Genomic DNA, 21,369 nt, shown 5'->3' with positions numbered 1-21,369 from the left:
ACAATCATATTTAAATCTGAGTCTTTAAGTGGAATTTATTAGATTGCTCCAGCAATTAACATACAGTAATACAATAATCAAATGCATTATTAATTAAACTATGGATATCAGAAAGCTGTCTCAATTCCACAATATAAGGTAGAGAATTCACTGCATAATCAGGGCAGAGTGGTCTTCAAGCAACTGAAAATGGATATGTGGTATTATTTTCTCTTTTGGAACATGGGCATTCATTTCTTTTGGATTGTAACTTTCCATGGATAAAAATAGCTACTGTCTCCTTCAGGTGTTGTACTGCCACCCTCAATACAAAATAGGAATATAAGGGGAGGGCAGGCCATATATAAGAGAGGAAAGCAGACACATTGGATTGAAACATTATGATGTCCAACCTTCTATGGTCACCAGGCTGAGTGACATGTTTCTGGGCTGCCCATGACATGACAAAGCAGCTATATGACAAAGCAGCTATATTAAAGCAAGACTGCTGCACTGAATTTAGAGGCAACAATAGGGGTTCAATCCTCCATTATGTTCAAGCTCTACTCAGCATAAATGCAGAGAAAGAGTTAGTGAGCAAATATACAAATTTTTGACCTTTTGTGCTACCTGCTATTAACTAAAGCCACTAGTGTCAGGCTCCCAAAATGTAATGTAAACTAAGAGATGTGTCTACATACATACACTACTAAACCCTAACTCTGCAAAGGCGGTTTATGTTGGCAAAAAGTTTCTCAACCAAAATAAGCTACAATGACAAAAATATTTTTATAAGTATAACCCTGGTATAGCCACATCCACTTCTGTATAGAAAGGACCAACCTGCTACAGTAGCAAGAGAATGCAGGGTATCCAGCTTTCCCATATGTCAGCTGCCACATATTCTGCCACATTTCTTTTAAATCAATCTCAGATATAAACTGATGTGAAGGACGGGCGAATGGCAGCTGTAGCAGGAGAGGAGGCCTTGTTTACTCTTCGCTAGCAGATACTACCGTGGTGCAGGAAGAATTCTGTGACAGCCTTGCCCACGTCCTGCTTCTCCCACTATTTTGCCACTGCAGCTGAAAAAGTGAGATCAGACTGGAGAATGCAACTTACACTCTTTCCCTCCTTTTTTCCACAAACATTAAAAAATAAATTCACAGGAAATAAAAGAATCATAAAATCCAAAATAGTAACAGTAGCATTTTCTTAAAACTCTTCAGGAGAAAAGACAAAGAGCTCTGATTTTACACTCTTATTCATATTCCTTTTCCACAGCCCCAAATATAGGACTTAACACAGCAATGGAACTGGTGAGCTATGTTGTTCCTCCACCTAACATATGTCCCCTTACTTATGGCACCTGAAAGTCCTGTGCCTTGTTGAGCTTAACCAAGCCCAAGGAGACAATGTAAAGTCCTTAATTTGTGTTAATGGTATATGAAATTATACAGGTAAATTGTTTGAAAGCAATGTATAGGCATGTAAGTCATGTGTTTCTTCAGAAGATACAGAATTGACATATGTTGATTTTTCTTTGTACAATGCTACATATGTTTTATTCTTCTTTTCCAGATTCTTACATATTTTCAAAATCCACTAAAAGAGTTTATTTTAGGAAAAACTTGAATTGTGACCTTTTTACCAATTACCAAGAGGAACTGAGAGTTATATAAAAGATTTCTTTTTTGTTCTTGTTGGGTTTTGGTTGTCTGTGTGTTTTTGTTTTTAAATACAATGGGAAGGAAATCATGTGTTTCTGCAACTGGTCAGGGCTTCTCTATCACATCAGAAAATATTTTTGATGCTTGCTTAAAAAGACTTAAATACCTTCTCTTTCTTGGCAAAATTCCATGTATTTGTCTTCAAAAACACTGTATTTGTTGTGATTTTTAAAGCGTTGGCAGAGGTTTGGCTGCACATCTTCCATTAATATATTAAAAAAAAGATCTGGGCAAACCTTTTCTTGCAATTCTTTGAAAATCTCAACCTTTGATAAAACAGAATGCCAAAACAAAAGTAGTAATAATGTGGTTGATATTGACTTGAATGGTTCAGATGTTTAAGCTTTATCTGATTCCATGCTTCCTGAATATGGATAGTTTGGTTTCTGGAATAATAGAAATTTGGATAGTTATTTCATTATTTCATCTCAACTGGAAATGTTATTTGGTTTGTGGGTATGTTCTTATTTACCAAAGAAATATTATATTCAAATACAGCATAGACTTTCTCCCATTTGTTTTATATATAAAATAGTAACAATTCAGCAGTATCCCTGGAGGATTTCTAATTGACAAAATTTTATCAAGGGTTATTTTATCTTACTTTTTTTTGTTCATGCTTCCAGTTTGTCAGCAATTGAATAGATAATTAACTTGGACTGTCATATTTTCTGCAATATAAATAGGACATTTACAATAACAACCCTGCAAAGCCCTATTTTCTTTAGGTTACATAACATCTCAAAAAAGAAGGCAAAGTGGAGACTGAAAACCAACATACAATTGATTTTAATTTCTTCTGAGTTCCAAGAGAAAGTAAGTTGCAGGACTTCCATGTCAGTTCTCTGGAGGCTTAGGATGAACAAAAAGTGAGCACTCTTCACATCTTTTCTAAACAAGTGTATGCCAGTGCTCTCTGCTTTTTCACTGACTATGTATGTGGTATTTTATGCCTATCCTTACAAATACCTTTGATCTGGATCAGTTAGGACGTATCAAAGAATCTGCTTCCCCAGGGGCTCACAAAAGATGACAACAGACCAGTATGTATTGCTTTGTATGGAGCAGCCACCCAAAAACTCCAACTCATATGACTGCTAAAAGGACAGACATTTCAAACTACTAAAACAAAAAAAGAAAAAAATCATTACCCCTATCCCCTCCCTCCAAATCTCTGTAGTTATAATAGCTGTGTCATTCTGTTTCTCAGACAACCCTCAGAGGGATCAGACAATGTATTTCTTATTATTTTAACCAGAAGGGGAAAACAGTGACATGACATCAATGGATATAAATGCAGTTGCAACTAAGATTGCATTTTGTCAAAAATCTCTTGCCTTACGAAAACAGTTCTGCTCAGATTCAGAAGGGTTGAATTATTATTCCTCAGTATTTCGGACATATTACAGGGAGGACAAAATATACTGAAAACTATGTGTGGCAAACAAAAACCAAGGGGTCTGCCAGAAATATTGACTGCAGTATACTGCATTTCTTAAGTATGCAGTGAGGTTTGATCTTATTTCTGGAGATATGTACTATTTGGTCTAAAAACAACAATGTACTGCTGTCAAAAAGACAATGGAATATAATTACTGAGGAGGGTTTTTTTGCAAAAGATCATGTGAAGACAACACAAAAGCAGAAGAAAACTATTATTAGGATTACATTTTTGTCACCAGGGGATTTTCTGCTTTAAGCTGAGGACAATTTACTATGAATTTTTTCCCTCCATGATTTCTCAAAAAAAGGGGTGAAATAATACTAAAAGCAAGTTTTCTAGATTAAGATCCTGGATTAAGAGAGGAACAGCACACCATGTCACACTTTAGTAACCACAGTCCGGTTCTAACAGTCTAATAATCCTTTCCCCATTGGGAAATAACACCGAAAAAAATATCAAAAAAGAAACAATATTCTGATCCACCTCAGGTTAAAGATTTGGGGGTTCATTTTGAAAATAGGGGATCAAATTTAGGGAAACAACATTTTTTATGAAGTTGCACTTTATAAAACAGATTTATTAAAGAGCAAAGAAACTTCCCTATTGTAACTGCATGTGCAAATACACACTTAAGACTTAGTATCTGCATTATTTTTTCTTTGCTAGTGGGGACCTGGCTGCCCTCTCCACTCTCGTACCTTAAGAAGCAGTTATACAGTGCAGCAATTTGATGAAGCTCTTTCTCATGGCATTCTGGAAAATGATTCAACTAATGGCTTGGTGGGCAAGTCCAATTTTTTGCCTCATTGTCTGTGTTCTGACTCCAACCTTGTATAATATTTTGGAGAAAGTTTGCCTTTTCTGTGCTGTGCCGAGTAAATATTTTGTCAGTTGTTAAGGATGAGCTACGGAGTAAGACCCAGCAATGCATCCAAATTCAGCAGTGAAACTTGGAACTGTGTTAGAACTTTTTCCAGATTGTGATTTGTAATGTCTTTCAGAAGCCAGCAGAAAACCAACCACTTGAACTATTACAGAAAGGCTGAATGAACCCTTTTTAGTGCAGGGAAAATGTTTTTCCACACGGTTGAAAAAAAATCATTAAAGCTAGCAGAAAGGGGTGGGTGGCAAATAGGGAAGTTTACTTCCTTACTGTTCCATCGTGTGGCATCTTTCCAAATGAAGAGCAATATCTGCACTGCACCAGACAGAAGAACCTTCCGGGATGAGGCAAAAATACTGAAATAGCCACTACTAGTGTAAAATTCTGAACCCAAGCTACATATGCTGCCGACACATACACACCAACAGTTTGTGAGGAATAAGCAAAGAAAATGCAAATAAAGGCTGCCTGACTTCCTGTCTCCAAAGTGGAACTATAGAGAAAAAGGCATGAAAGAAGACTAAACAAAGACTCATTTCAGGAACACAATTATTTGATCTTTGTCGCAGCCAAGCAACTACTAGCAGTGATGATCACTAAACTGAACTCCACCACTTAAGCTTAAAAAACATTCAGCTTATGAATTACTAAATAAAGAGAATAAAAAGCAGTCACAACTATGCAGCTCAGCATTAATCTATAACAGTGTCATGGTAACCACTTGTTTGTACCTTTTATGTTATGCCTAACATAAAATCTCTACAGTAATAATCTGTGAAAAAGAGAAAGACAAAGACCCATACACTTGGTGCTGTTCCTTGGACCAGTGAAGAAATAAAATACCAAAGTACCTTCCTTTTCAATAAAATAGCCCTTCCTCATTTAATTTTGACAGAAGCTGTATTAAAATAATTGGTATCTTGAGGTCTGTATGTTAGAGAGACACTGTCTCCCTTCTACTGTTATAACTGGGGCCTGAAAAATAATTTTTACAGTTTGCATGACAAGGTATAGCAGGCCAGCAGGAAAGCAAAGGTAGAGAAAGAAGACAGAAACTGAAAAAATGTTCCTGTCCTTAGTGAAAGGTATACCAGAGGAAACTTCCATCACTACCACAACTATGCAACAGGCAGAAAAATGGCAAGCAGTTTCATTTCCTTCCAGCCATCTGTCCGTACATCCATCCATCCATCTATCCCATCTTCCTTCCCTCCCCTTCCTCCTTCCTTCCCTCCCCCTCCTTCTCTGTTCTTCTCCCCTTGCTCTCTTCTTGCTCCTTCTCTCCCTTTTTTCTCTCTTTCCTTCCTTCCTTCTCCTTCCTTCCTTTTCTCTTTCCTCTTTCTTTTTCTTCTTTTGTGCTTTCTTGCTTTTTCTCTCTCTCTTCCTTCCGTTCCCTCCTCCCTTTCCCCTCTTTTTTTGCCCCTGCCTCGTTTCCTCCTGTCCTTCTTCCTCTATTTCTGTTTCTCCCTTTCTCTTCCTTTAAAAAAATTTTTTTTTGAGGTACAGACTTTGGGATACTGGTAGGCTTTTTCTAACAGAGGAGAGGGTAATATATTCTCACCTGGGACATTTTTTAGACTGCATTTAGAATCAAGTCTGGCTAATGGTTGCAATCACTGATTGACCTTTGCCACTTCTGGCATGCTCCAAGCAAAGAAATCTAGTTCTGGAGTGAAGGTGATACTGAAGAGCTAATGGAAGGCCAGAAGGATTTAGTTTTTGTTGCAGCTACTGCAACATAGGCAACAGCATCCAAAATGACTCACTGAATCATCAGGCAAAATAAATTGACAAAATCTACAACTTTGAATCTGTAAAAAGAATAATTCTTGACAGAATTTACCAGCCCCCGATTTCACATGCCTCCATTCTTCCTCCATTTTTGTTTCTTTCTTTCTCTGAATGGAGAACCATTCACATACCAATCTTCTCTGATTCATCAGAACTGAAACAGAAGTGGCACAACCAGCTGAAGAAGACATAGGCAAGGAGTTTCTTTTTGTCCTGTGCTTCTATGGGAGCTAGCAGGGAGTGCCCTAGCCTGCAACTGGAGCTTGAAAGCATGACCTTAGTGCAAATAGCTAAGCAGGACAGTTCAGAGCCATGCATCAGGTATGTAGAAGTACTACTTACATATCTATAAGCACTGTCAAAAAAAATTGTTAGAGGAATATAAAGCTTCTGGGGCAAGTCTAGAGAAGGATGGTTGGGTGTCATATGGTACATGCTGTTTTCCATTTTTAGAATGGCTTTTTAATCACCTTGCAAAAGCTGTCAAACCTACATTCCTAAGCTTTCTTGCCACGCTTTCTGGCTAGTTTTGAAAATTACATTGCAGACCTACCAGAGACTGCAAAGTCAGTATAGATTGAAAGATCTCTCCAAGCTCACAGTGCTTCAACTCTGGAAATTTTGTTGAACCCCACTGGTTTCATGAATATAACAACCCAGAAAAAGAGGAAGGAATATATTTTGGAAAATGTTAACCCAATTTATTTCTGCATAATGGAGACAAGGCATGAGATGACAAGAGGAGTTCTGGCTGCTCTTTAAAGGACTGCTAAAACAGGAGAGAAAATAAGCTTTTTCTAAGATTATGATTTCCTCATACAAGCAAACAGCACAACATGGATGGGGCAAGGCATGAAATCTGTGATTTCCTTTCAAGGTCTGGTCCCATTTTCTACCCAGATTTATATCTAATGTCAATGTAACTTTGCTCGTTTAGGGAGGCCAGTCTCTCTCATGGGACTGTATACTTTTTCTTAGATGGCGGAATTCTGAAACACCATCCAACAGAAAATATTATTTTATATACACAATTGACCAAATCCTGAAGGTCTTTATCATGTGTTATTTTTACTCTGTGCTCTCTCAGGCAAACTTCAACTATGGTCCCAGCATCTAAAGGAAGTTTGTCTGAGAAGAAGGTGGGTAAGAATCTCATTTCCACTGACTTCAGCAACAGAAAATCGTTCATATCCTGAAACTTCCTTAGTCACCTTCTACCTTCCCATGTAAAACTGCTTATATCCAGCTGGTCAACTCTTGTTCCAAAGTTGTACTCACCTGAATATCTACTGGTACCATAACTAATTGGTACCACTGGTACCAGGTATCAATCTATCGGTATCTGGTAACAATAGGTGAGGCATTTTTGCAACTTCTTCCTAAGTTTTCAATTATTTGTTAGTCTCGAGGAACTGTACTAGCTCATACATTATCACAGAGAAATTTCAGTTCTTTTATCAGAAAGGACCCAATAGGTTATCAAAGATACAAAAAAATTGCCATTGCCTATTTCTGGTTCACAGATGATATTTCAGTGAGATTGCAGGTGCAGACCTTCTTAGCATTTCAATAACCAAAAAGTCCTTTCCTTTTTGTGTCAAATCTGTAACATCAAAAAGAAACATTACACTGAGCTCCCAAGCCATTTAGGCATGTGTTTCTAATTATTTTCTGTCATTCTGCTATCCAAAATTAGAAATTGCATTAGTATATGAACACAAGTTTTCTCTGTCATGGTTTATCTTTTCATCTTCCTGCTGGATCAAGGAATGAAGTCATAAGAATTTATTTATGTATGTTAAAAATTATAGTCTGCTCATGTGTACTTATTTTCAGATAAAGCCAGGAAAGAACTATCCTTGAAAAGTAAACACCATCCAAATAAAAGGCACTGCTTCAACAAAAAATAAAATGTATTGCTCTCCTCAGTAGTCTGAGGAAAGTTCTGTCTCAATAAGGTGTTCAATGTGTTTATAAATCATAAAATTTGACTGGGGTTAAGTGAATGAAGGGAGAAAGTCAGTGACTAAGTAAGGAGAGAGCAGATAACAGAATCAGGAAACTAGATATAAGCCAAAACAGGATTAACTATACAGACATAGTCCTCTGATCAACTCTATTTGGCATCTGGCTTGAAAGAATTTGCAGTGCAGGTATACTCACTACCTAAGTGAGTTACTGCCTAAGTCTAGTTTCAGTGGTGTAAAAGCACCATCTTTCTCACCAGTTCCACCATGTTTCTGAAAACGTACTTAGATATCTTTTTTTTTCATGAGCATGTTCAAGTTACTTGCTTAGAAGAAATACATCATTTCTGGGATATCTGGCAATTCAGATTGCAGTACTTTTTCATTTTTTAAGCTCAATGACTGAAAGCAAATTTCTGCAATTTTGTTTACTGCCATGAAGAAATTCACACTGCATCGTGGTAGCACATAAGATGAAATATGATGAGGAAAGAGCTTAATAAGGCAGGCAAACATCAAAGAGCAACTGAAAACAACTTGAGAAAAACATTTTAAAAATTTCCTTGGAAAGGTTTAATTATGTATTTTCTAAAATCTGTGAACATGCTTCTTTAAAAGCAAACCATTGGATAATTTCTGACTGCACTGAAAGGAATGACCAAACTTGTACTGATATTAAGGGGATAAGATTTCATTGCATATATAAAAAAAAGAAACTACATCAAATGACAAAATTCAGTAGTAATATGTTTTGCAGGGTTGGCAGGGCATGTTTACAGTTTGAGAAGGATAAAGACACAATATTAATTACTTTTCAGAGACAAGAACTAAACTCATGCATGTTTTGTAAGTTTTTTCATATTATGCTGCTTTATCTTGAATTTTGATGACATATATTTGACCCCTCTGAGAAAAAGACTTATTAGAACTTTATTTCAAGAAGAATCCAAGAGAACTAACAAAGTTTTCTCAACTTCAACAAAAGGAAGACAATGTAGAAGACATCCTTACATTTATTCTTGTGCTTTTACACTATGTAAAAAAGAAATAAACAGTAAAAGGGGTGCTAGAAGCAACCGGAGAAAAGATTCCTCTAGCACGTGCTTCCTGAGGACAGCTGTATGGCTATCCTCAAGCATACCAGACATATCAAAGTAGAAGTGTATCTTACAGCACCACTGAAATTTCACACCATACTGCAGCCCAGTGGGTAGCTTGTGCAAATCACTGTAATTTAGACAACATAAATTACAGCACAATTCTTTCCAGCCTATGGAGCAGAAAAGGTTCAGGAGGAGCTTAAGAGAGTTTAACACTTCCATTGCTCCTCTGTGCTCTGGGCCACGAGTGTCACACCTTTTAGAGGCACAACGTAGGACCTTGCCCACAGCCCCAACATTGTAAACTAAGTATTTCTTCACATTTTAGTTAATGGTTATCATCTTTTTCATATTGTTATCCTATATTCCATCCAAAGACCTAGCCAGGACTCCTTTTCCCTAGTAATCTGGAAGGACAGGATTGTTGTGATTCTAGCTTTGGCAACACCTTTCATTTTCATCTAGATATGTTACTGATCTTGTTAGAAAATCTGCATTTTGGAGAGAAGAGAAAACAAAACTAAATAAACAGCAAGATGGATTGTTTTTAAACTTTACATCTGTGGCTATTCTCTACCCTTAATCTTGAGAACTTCTGTAACAAACTAAAAGTCTAGGGAGGCAAACTTAACAAATCTTAATTAATTAAATTTCCCCTTTCAGAATATAATTTATTACTGTTTCCAAAATTATCTTCCACAGACTACTGCAGCAACAAACACAAGTCCATGCTGATCAGAATATCATCTCACTGGCTGATCTAATCTCACTGAGAGAAAGGGAGGCTTATAAAAAATGTCTAAAGACTAAACATTGAAACTAGTGCCAAGTTTCATTTGACTCATTCTATCTAGAAGCTGAGGCCCATATAGCCAACGTTCTCGTCTGCCAGGGGTCCATGTCCTCAACTTCAAACACATTTTATATTTGCCAGTCATACTTCCAGCAATCACCAAGTTTCAATAAAGAAGGCATTTAACAGCTCACATGACACTATATGCTATCTTTAATTTTCTCTTAAAAATGCATTAACAAACATTTTTAAAAGTATAAATTCTTTATAAACAAAGTATAAACTGTATGGTTGTGACTACACAGATGTCTATGTGCGAGGGAGATTTTGAAAAGCAAAGGCCCTAATCCAGCTTTTCTGAAAGGTCGTAGATTTTATAAACTCAGACCAGGAACTTTCAAATAAAGCAAAAACATGAATGTATGGAAGAATCAAACATATGCTATGCAGCAGTTCATGCTACAAGTCAAAAACAACTCAAGAAAGAGGCATGGAAATAACATTTTAATTTTGGTGGTTCTGGTGGAGTTTTAGATAACCAGGAAAAATTTGGTTAAGAACAAACTGACAAAAAAGAGCCAGGAAATTTCAACATATTTCAGCTCTATACACCCAAACTGCACTGTTCTGAAGGGACTGCTGAAAAAAGGTAGAAAGCCTCTGACACTTCTGATCCTCCTTCTAGAGGGAAGCAGAGAGTCAGTCTCCTCTCATATTCTAGTTAGGAGGCTGTGTAAGTGCACACTGTTGTTTTAAGACAGAGCAGGGAGTATCAGAGGCTGGAATACCCTTTCCGTAGGTTGTCTTAAATAAAGCAGACCTGTGGGACAAAGGAAAAAGGCAGTGGTCTCGGGTGGCAGTTTGTGGTTTGGGAAAGCATCCAGGCTGCTGATTGTGTGTAGTGCTTGGGAGCGGGGATTTGAGTGTGGGCAGGACAAGGCTTTGCTGTATCTCATCTAGAAGGAATCCTGGAAAATGTAATCCCAGGATCTGCTGGGATTAGCAGACCTCCATAGAAAGGCATATTTGGAAGGAGTGCAAGATAGAAGCAGCCTCCTTTCTAATAACTTAGGAAAGTCTGAAAGAAGCTGGAAAAGATGCTAGTCTCTCCTGTAAGCAGGGAAAAAATCTACTTGTTTGACTTGCACTGTCAAACCCTTGAAGGCAGCCAGTAACTTACCACAGAAACACCTGGGATATTTTTAAATTCTGTGAGCATGCCTCTTTTTCTTTTTTAACTTTATTACAAGAGTTTTTAGTTGCTTGTTTGTTTAGACTTTACCACTAGAACTCTGGGGAGAAAACTCTCCTCAGAGAGAAGCTGTATTCTTTATTTTTAAAATAACTTAATAGGCAAAGCCTGCAGGGAAGATTGGCCTGTAACAGGCAGGAAAAGCAAACATGGTAGTAATAGATTCAAAGGTTAAAGCAGAGTCAAAGAGGAAATTAATTAGTTAATATATGCCCTCAGCTCCCCACCCTCCTTCCATGCAAATATACTGGCATAGCTGCACTCCAGCTCTGGGTACATCTTCAGGAGGGCTGATGAGAATCAGATACCCCAGCATCACTGGAAGATGCAACACACATTACACATGCAAGCTCCAAGCAGGCGGCCCCAGACAAGTGCACCATGCACTACCATTGCTAGGCTGCAACACTAATAACCTCACAGACTGACCGACTTAAGGCCAGGAAGGCCCCCTGTGATTGTAATTTGACCTCCTACAGTGCACAGGTTATAGAATTTCATCCTGCAACTGAAGGAAACTGTTATTAAATATATGTACATCACTGCACTCAACATGGTAAGATTTAACTACAGACCATCATGTGGATGCAAAAGACTTATCCATTTCCCAGTCCTCTATAGCTGGACTCTCTCATACTAGCTTGGAAAGCTTACAAGCAGCCAAATTAATTTCCCAGCACAGCTTAAATTAAAGCAGCATTTCAGATTCCTTCATTTCTGAAATGAGTCCCCAAGCTTCTTTTTCCCAATTTTGGATTAATAACCCAACACCCTCCGAAATTCCGGTTCACATCATTGTGGTAACCAATTTACTTCGACTGGCTTATTTAACATCATCCTTCCTGTATGTCCCTATTATCTTCAGGAACTACCCTGAAGCTGTAAGGGACGGTAAAAAGTGTTTATGTAAATTAAAACGTCATTAAAGGCTGCCAAGAAATTCTGTAGTGTGCTACCAAAATAAAACTTCAATATACTTCATGTACAAAACCCCAAAGCTCAGGCCAGAATAGCTTTGCAGTTAAAACAGCCATACAGTTGCATACTGAAGTCAGAAAATTTCTGTCAAAAAGAGTTTCTGGCACAAAACATAGTTTGGGCAAAACTGAAATTTTCCATGGGACAATTTTGATTTTGACAAGATTTTTCAATGTTTGTCTACACCTACAAAACAACCCAAAAGGTCTGTCAGACTACTTCAACACAGCTGTGTTGCAGGGCATTCTGTCTTCTTCCAGCAGCCTCTTCAGAACAGTGTAGCCTTTGGGGAATTTTAGTTTTCAAGCACCTAATGAATCAGTTTTCTGCTGTGCACTGAGCTTCCTGGCTAGACAACAGCTTTCATGATGCAGWTCACCCTCTCCTCAAACCAACCAGCTTGAAGTAACACAAGTGCAATCATGAAATACAATAGGAAAATGCAGTTCAGGTTTGAACTAACTCAGAATAAAATATTTTGTAATTTCCAGATTTAAAATATTTGAAATATATATATGGATAAATATATTGGTACAAAATAAGTAAATAAAAAAATAAAAATCAGAACTAAACATTACCATTTTTTGCCTCCACTTATGACATAAAGAGTAAATATAATCTATGGATATATAATAAAAAGAGGTGAAAAATGGGTATACAGACTACTGTATGTCCACATAGTAGTGGTGCATTTGGGACTGTCAGATGTGAGACCCTGAAATGCTATGTGCTAGGGCAGGACTATCCGTGCAGTACTTATGAGTATATAGAATATATCTTTGCTAGACTTCTATCATTCTATCCATGCTAGCAAGAAAAGAGAAAAACAGAGACTGTTGTGTCTTCTGGCTTATTTGGGGCTGGGGAGGAAAAAGAGGAATAATTAACGCAAACTTCCAGCCAGGTAAACAAACCTGCAGAGCTTGCCGCCCTTTGTGGGGAAAATGGTTTGTTTGAATGCAAGAAGAATGAGGGCTCGGGAGGGCTTTAAAATGTGTCTGAGCCCAGGTAATCATACACAGAAATAGAGCAGGTTAAACAAGCAACAAGCTCACATCTGTCTTTAGTAGCACCATAAGTGGCTGAAGTGTTACACCTAGTCAACCAGCATGTGTGTAGACTGTTGATTACATACAGTGCCTTTTCTCTGTCAGGCTTTCCTGCTAAAATAGGCAGCACTGTGCTTCATGAAAGGTAGATGGTGACTGTTGAACTTTGTTGTGAGAAACAAAAAGGCTGTGTGTGCTGAGCCGCTAGGGATAATCAGACAGGGGACACTGGACTCATGGTTCTGCAGAGATAACAACATGCTTACAGTGAGGTGCCCCCCAGGTAAAAGAGGATACTGGAATAGGGGCAAGAAGATCCACTGAAGTTATTGGGAGACTGGAGAAGATCTACTGTGAGACCCTTAAGAGTCTTAACCTGATCAGTTTATCCAAAAGAAGAAATGTCCCTGTACAGAAAACAGTGATACAAAACAAAGAATAAAGGGCTCTTTAATGCAGCAGTGGGAAGCATAACGAGCTGAAGTCAGACAAGTTAGAAATTTGGAAAAGAATTAGCACTGACAATGAGTAATGACAGGAGCAAGCTGCTAAGGAAAACACAAGATTGTTTATCTCTTCAGATCATGACCAAATGCCTTTCTGGAAGATGAGCTTCAGTGAAACAAAAATTACTGGGCTCACTACAGGTGCAAGCAAAATTTTACGGCCTGTGTTAAAACAGGAGGTCAGACAAAATGATCTAATATACTTTCTGGCCTCAAATGCCATGAACGTCTGGGTTTGCCTGCATGATATTTTGTTGGTAGGTGAAAACTCACTCTCCTTCTGAGTCTGGATGAATCCAAGCCAATAATGAACTAGGAGCTGTGTAGTTGTGGTTAGCATGGTGCACAACCTAATAAACTTGCTTCTGGCTTGGAGCTGGCTGACGTCCGGACAACTCAGAACACAGAATAAAGTTGCATCTGTCTGCAAGATACCACAGTCACACCTAGGCATACCCAGCAATCCAGTCACCCTGCTACATTTTTACAGATGAAGAGACAAAAGGCATGTCTATGCCATGTCCTGGAATGCAGTGCAGCGATCTGTGAGATGGCACCCATTGAGTTAGCCTGGAGCAAAGGCAAATTAGGTGCGTGCATGCTAATATCTTTGTCACCAGCTGGTTTACCTTTACTGAGACTTTGGTAAGCACAGTTTCTCAGCAGCGAATTCTACATCGACTAGGATAGCACAACTTGAATAAAAGAGGTAGAGCACAGTCCTGAGGGAAGAGTATTTTCCAAAAGGGCTTATGCCACAGGACTGAATTCATGATATGAAGAAGTATGCAAATAAACTACAAACTAAAAAGTAAAAGGGAGACATTTATTCCACTYGGGCCAATCAGGCCCAAAATGATAACTGCCAAGAAGGAATTAATCTGGAGAAAGGATTAGCCACTTCTCCAGAAAAGTGGACATAGCAGAGCACTTCTGAAAATATCTGAAGATTTGTAAAAAGCATCAGAAGAGAAGTTTAGATTGTGCACAAAACTCAAAAAAAGAAAGAAATACAAAAGTAGAAAACAATAAATATAAGCAAATATTTAAAGCAAAAACTCCCTTGCAGCAGGTTGTACTTAATGTGAGGCACAGTCTCTTCCAGGAATGACTGACCATCATATGGTTTTTAAATCATTTGGTTCTAGATTCAAAGAAATAATGCATTGCTCCCAAAGACGAAATAAGGCAGTAAGCCTATTCAATCTGCAGTAGCTGTGATTCTGTAAGAAGTCCTAAAGCTTTAATAAATGTGAAAGACCAAAAAATTTCCAGGTATTTTAGTACTTGGTACTAAAAGTTTAGATTTTCTTACAGTGGTAGTGGAGTAAGTGACACATCCTACGTTCACAGCATTATCATGTATTTCATGACATTTGGCATCCTTTCTTAGGGTGTCAGATCCTCAGTTAAAGTGATTAGCTGATAATATCAGCTTTCATTTAATAAAAAAAGGCTTTCTAATCCTTCATGCTGTGAAGAAGAATTTATAAAAGGGACCCTAAGGATTAAAGCCCAAAGACAAATTTTCAAAACTTACATGTTTTTGAGACTCTGCTCTTTTTAACTCTGACCACTCATATGTTAATGCTTGCAGGCTTACTTTCAAGACAACTGACAACTGGTAAAGAGCCTCAAAGTACTGGCATCAGCAAGGGATGCTCAGGGTTTATTCACAGGTTTCACATCGAGACTACATAAAGAAACAGTCAGTGAGAAGGAATGGTGCCTGAGCAGTACTAGTACATACGGCTTATTCTGCAGGACAGCTCTTTAAAGTGTTCTGTGTAGTTAGTTTCTGTGGGCGGACAGTTCTTTGAAGGAATAATATCCAGCTGAATGAGCAGAGTATTTAGAAAGAGGGATGGAGGGGAGGGGAGTTTAGCAATATTTCAACTACTGCAATGAAGTATAAAACACAAAGGTAATTTACAAAAGGCTTATCAGTTGCAAAACTGAAACATTTAAGACAATAATAACCTCCTAAAAGTTGAGTTTTACTGTAATCATGGGACCTTAAAAGTTGAAAACTCTTCTTCTTCCATCTCTATTGTGCACAAGTATGACTCTCAAGAACACATCACTTCAGTTGCTGTGCTAGGGACAAAAACAGGATGGATATTAGACATTGGAAACTCTCCATTTGCCTTTACCACAAGTGTTTTTTTTTGTTGTTGTTTTTTTTTCCCCATGGATCATGAGAAGGGCAGCTGGGCATTCCCCTGAGGCAAACAGAGATGTTTTCAGTACATCACACAACAGGAATACTCCCTGACAACATGTCTATAATAATATGTTCTAAGTACAACTTTCTGTACAGCACCTTAGGCTATTTGGCAGTGGTCATAATTTAATGCCCATTCATTTGCCTTGAACTTATGTAGGGACCAGTACAACTAAACAACATCCTTTTAAAAGCTGGACATCTCATTCAGCCACACAGATGCTCCAAACTAGTCAACACATTCAGAAAGTATAAGAATTTATGTGTCATCATTATCCATTTCTCAATCAGCAAGTTTGAGCTATTATGAAGAAATGTACTTAGTCATAGCGTATCTGGCCAGTGGAAAGATTCCAGCCCACTCCTTGTCCCAGCACCTAGTTTCCTCATGCAGTCTCTATGGGGCCAGACTTTGATGAAGAAGTGAAAAGTGAGACAGTGCACAAAATGCCATCCAAGGCTTCACTATGGATAGGCTTACAAAATAAAGGAGGCTTCTGGGTCTCCTTCACTGCCATGAAGCTTCACTCAACACAGACCTAAAGCAAATGTCACCTCGTGGCCTTTCCCCAAGCACTAGCTTGGGTAAACAATGATCTCTGGCTCAACATCTGTGCTAGACAGGTCAGCTCAGTGCTTTCTGGGTAGCTGATATAAGCTCACCAACCCTTTCCCCGCATGTCTGGTAGGATAAACGCCCCACTATGAACACAGCAAGAGAAAGACGATTTTCAACACTCAGATGCTCTCAGAAAAACTACCTTCTTTTTGCATCTCCACGAATCACAGCTGTAGTAGCCCTCTTTACTGAGCAAACACAATTTATCTGTGCTGCTGATGGTCCTTTCTTTTTGTACATCTGGAAACTATTAACTGTTTCCCACGTGGTCTGAGTTTTAGCAGTAAATACATTCCAACAAACTCTTGTAAAATAGATTTATTTGTATTAACTGGACACTGGATACCAAAATGATGCTGTATCGGGGACTTTATTCTCCCTTCCTCTTCACTCTGACATTTCACCTTGACCTGTCCTATGAAATAATAAGGCAATCACATGTTTTAGTAGTTGGAAGTTCAGAACTGAAAAGGTTGAAAGCTGAAAATAATTTAACCATGACATCTCTTCTGTTTAGGAGAGCCTGAGTACATATGAGCAGTGGAAGTCCCAGCTAAAACTCAGACTTGACTCTGTGAGGCTGTGACTTCCCCTTGGATACTAACAGCTTACAGCAACCTCTGTTTTTGCGAAGTTATAATTTGCTGCCATGGAAAGAATTGTATTAGCAAAAACTAAGCACATCATTGCTTCAAATCTTCAAGGAAAGAAATACTCCAAGAGGGAAAAAAATACATATATTATATATATTTTTTGCAACTACAAGAAAGAAGAAACCAGATAAATAGGGTTGGGGGAACACAGAATGGAGTTTGGGAAAATGGTTTTAAGCTGCTAACATGGAAGAAAAACTACCCAAGTCTTAGGCAGTAAAATTTACTACCCTTCCAGGTCCTTTCAGGAGAAGGCCAGATATAAATTTATCAACAGACTTATTTGGTGCAAAAACGCTTCTGCAGAATTATCTTTATGGAATATTCAAGCTACTTTTAGATGAAAGCAGGAAGGGAAAGTTAAATGCTCTGCAGAAGTAAACCTCCAGAGTCAACTGCAGAAACCAAGATACAATAAAGATACTTACTAAAAAAATCACTAGTAACAGGGAAAAGAACCAACTCAAGAACTGCCTTCCACTCTATGCAAGCAGGAAAAGCCCTCCACTATGAAATCACCAATGTGCCTGAATCAGACAGAAGAGGAATAACCTTTCAAACTGAAAATGTGAGAATGAAAGAGATGATGGTTTATATCAGTTCAGTAATTGCTGCCTTATCTCACTTTCTCAGTTTACTCTGGTTTTAGAGCCCATTGCTGCCAAGTTCCCATCCTTTTTTTTACTTACAGGTCCAGTTTCTGTGTGAATTTGAAGGCACTTTGTACCATTCAGGCACCTTTCTGCACCAGAACACTCAGCTGTCAAAGCTGTTTGCTGCCCACACTGTGACAACACTGTGCTGCACGAGGTGGCAGAAGACATAACGCACCCTTGGCTGCAGCCTGTGAGGCTTACTGCTGCTTCTGCTATTATGTCAGGGGAGCATGCTCGCGTGGAGACTGTGCCAGAAGGTATATCTCATTTTGGGATTTATGTCATGGATAAAGGGGTGTAATACAGGATACAGGCTAGCTGAGTCTGGCAGGCTTACATCTAATTTACACGTGGGTGTGTATAGGTATTAATTGTTAATAGCAAGCTGCAGAATGCACGAGGCCTCGGCTGTGCTGTAGCTTCACAAACTCAAACACCACTCCTGCCCCAAGTGAGCACTGCATTCTGTAAAGGGGGTTACTACCCAACATTCATCATCAGCTACTCAGCAAAATGAAAAAGAACAGCTTTTATTTCTGGTATAAATCACAGAGAGCACCAAAACCCTTTTTTGCAGCCAAACCAAAAGTTTTCCCATGATCTCTCATGAAGTAACTTTTTTTTTAAACTGAGACCAGTTGTAGCTTTGAGATGATGAAACAGCATATCTTTTTTAAAGAGTTTTGTATACCATTCTTACTAAGGTAAGATGTGTATGATGGACAGAGTCCTGTGCTGTAAGAAACTATCTTCAAAGATTTTGAAAATGTCAGAACTTGAACCTTCCAACCTGCAGGCCAGTGCGAGAAAGCTGATGCAAGACTTCTGGCAGGGAGAGCCTGCCTGCCAAATTCCCACTAACTGCTAATAAGGACAGCTGGAGAAACAGGCCTCTGAAAGAGTAAAAATGCTTGAAACCTCAGACTAACTTCTTTAGAAACACAACTACTTCTGAAGAGAGTAGTCGATCTATGTACATGGATAGATATGGGCTAACGTCTATAAATAGCTCCAACCTGGCAGCGATACAGCAGTAACAGAAGCCAGACCGTGGTAGCAGCTGGCTTTGCTATAGAACTTTTCATCTTAATGCCATCTTGCTTCTTGCCTTGGGAGATGCATTGAAAACAGGTCTGGATAGTACATTAAAACTCTATCACGCTTTCAACAAGGTTTCATAAGGTTACACCAGTAATTTTTCAGTATCATTTTAGAAAACATTACCTTTTCTTCAGTTCAACCCCTATGCAATAACCTATAAAATTCCTAGATTTCACTGTTTACATAAAAATGCCAAGTAACAACTCCTTAAAATACAGTTTATATATCTCATCCAGTAAGGCATCTCTACAGCAATACTAACAGCAGTAAAGAACCATATACTGAAAGAATTCAGATAAATTATCCAGATTAAAGTAAAGAAGCAGACATTCTTCATTCCTTTTGTTGTTGTTGTTGTTATTTTAAACTGATATACATAATTTATTCCTTCAGCATGAATGTCATGTGTTCTCAATTAAAAAAAAAAGAAAAAAAAAGGAAAAAATACCCCTAAGTAAAAACATCTTCAACACTCTTGTAAAGTTTAATTCATTTGTTTGCAAAGTAATCTGAGATACTTGGAAAGATTAAGTACTATTTCCTTTTTTTAGCAAAGGTTAGAAGATGGTTGGAAATTCTGCTGCAGTAACACTAAAAAGACTAGTTTTCATGAATATAATAAAAATACTAGATTCTCAAGTATGTCACATCTGCATTGAATACATTGAGTGGTACAGACAAAAGGAAGAAGGAGAGAGAGGCGTGAAGTCATACCACTTTTCCACCCTTCTGACACTCTAGAGTTGCTAGGGCCCACTTTTCCTGCAAGAGCAAATGAGAATAATTTTCTGTTCTAACTTGTACTGACAATAACTGCCTTGGTCCCCATCTGTGAGGGGACTAAGCAGGGACATAGTTCTAGTTAAACACTGTCAGAGACTTCTTAATGCCAAGGAACTTTGCACATTCCTATTTAGATTTTGAAATTGCAGACATATTGCCCTTTGAGTGTTCAGACTCGCTTTTCTCTATATAACAATGTATAGTTGGGATGTTCCATATACAAGCCAATTTGATACAATTTGCTTTCAGGTTCACTGCAAAATGTTCTTCTTTACACTGTAAAACTTACTAAAAGGCTGTACAGTATTATGTTACATGGTAATGGTATTTCCAGAAAAAAAAAGAATTACACATGAATAAGGCAATGAAAGTATGCAGGTAACCATGGCTACTGTTGTGAACCAAATAACATTTTTTATACAGCTGTGAATATTTGTATTATTGCCAGTTAAGCGGTAGAGTTCAGATTTGAGACAGGGCTAGTAAACACTGAATTCTTGCCTGAAGAAAGGTACTTCCCAAAGTGGATGCATGCCTCTACATCATATTACCGTGGATTTTGGTGTAATTTTTGCCTAGTAAACACATACCTCCTTATTCCCTCCTTCAGAATAATCAAAATACAATTCTTCATGACCACTAATTACACTTCAATGTCAGTGATACAGTTTTCCACAAGCTATCTTTTCTATCTTAAAGATATTTTTATTTCTGACTCTCTTGCCATATACCTGCAATTGCAATTCCATACAGGCTTTGGAAATAGCTTTGGCTCTATAAAAGTGACTTTTAAAAAGCCTTTAAAAAATTGCAATCAAACTCTAATATCTCCTTGATTTTTACTAATGGTAACATCCCCTTCTTTGATGCCCCCAATAGCATTCCAGGACAACAACAGAGAAATCAAGTCCAAATGAGAGGGCAGATGGAACCTTTTCCCCTTTGACATTTTCTGAATTTTCGAGCTTATCCTTCTTAAATCATCCTTATGTTTACCTGTCAGGGTCTCTCTTCTTAAATCAGTTATCATCAGAAAAGGAATGGAAACCTAAGGGATTTTTCTCCAGGTAAAAAAGTATGCACAAAATAAAATTCTTTGGAACAAGCTGGTAACAGTTACTATACTAAAAGAAACGTACTAACAAATGCAGTTAGTGAGGTGAACCTATGCTTCCAGTAAAGATAACAAACTGAAAATAATGAAATGCCTATTGTACCCAAGTGAAGTAGGACTTAGAGCAACATCTCTCCGTGCAAAGATCAAGCCACTTTTTCTTTCCAATAGAATATGAGTTCAAAAGTGAGTGCTCTTTCTTTCCTTATGATTTGTCTTCCTTGCTGGCTTTGGACTGAAAGGATGATTTCTTGATGAAAGTACTAGCTAATGAAGGACATACTACAGATTCACTTTGCTGTTCAATCACAAACTTCCTGTAACCTCCTGCAAACCACAACCTATGTGTTTGACTTTCTCCTCTGTAATACTGGGAAAATACCAGTTCTTTTCTCCCAGTGTTTACCTGCCTTGCTCGTTCAGACTGCAAGCAATTTGAACTTTTTATTTGTATCAGCAGTGCTCAGCTTAAAATTATGTGAGATATTCTTTAAAGGTATGGTAGGCATTAATATTGTTATTACTATATTAATAGCTAGTCTACTATATCAATATCCTACTATGCTGTCAAACTGATGACGCAAAGAATAAAACTGCAAGGCACAGCAGGATAGTGCTTGGGCAAACAACTGTGAGAGGGTTAATCTAAAGACTCACAAAATCTGGGGATACTAGAGGTAATAAGTGTAGAAAGCTGGGTAATCTTTTCACTTTTGCATAGACAAAGTTGGAAAAAGAATATCACTT

The 21,369-nt window shown here is 38.0% G+C and overlaps 1 protein-coding gene across 4 annotated transcripts in view; it reads right to left on the bottom strand.

The window, feature by feature from the left end:
• AIG1 (androgen induced 1) overlaps positions 1 to 21,369 on the bottom strand; it is a 130,930-nt gene that overhangs the window by 49,760 nt on the left and 59,801 nt on the right. The window contains exon 4 of one of the 4 annotated variants that reach the window (XM_026084301.1): positions 35 to 1,064. The exons of 2 other annotated variants lie outside the window; for them this stretch is intronic. In XM_026084301.1, the coding sequence (XP_025940086.1) occupies positions 972 to 1,064 (93 nt within the window). In that variant the 3' untranslated portion in view covers positions 35 to 971. Of the gene's footprint in view, positions 1 to 34; positions 1,065 to 15,106; positions 15,570 to 21,369 lie in introns of those variants that run through there. One more of the 4 variants, XM_026084303.1, reaches the window with a different exon arrangement.

This window comes from Apteryx rowi, unplaced genomic scaffold (assembly GCF_003343035.1).
Source record: "Apteryx rowi isolate R43461 unplaced genomic scaffold, aptRow1 scaffold_633, whole genome shotgun sequence".
NCBI classification, from domain to species: domain Eukaryota; kingdom Metazoa; phylum Chordata; class Aves; order Apterygiformes; family Apterygidae; genus Apteryx; species Apteryx rowi.
Note: the sequence above shows the minus strand (reverse complement) of the source record. Positions and strands in the feature narration are given on the sequence as shown.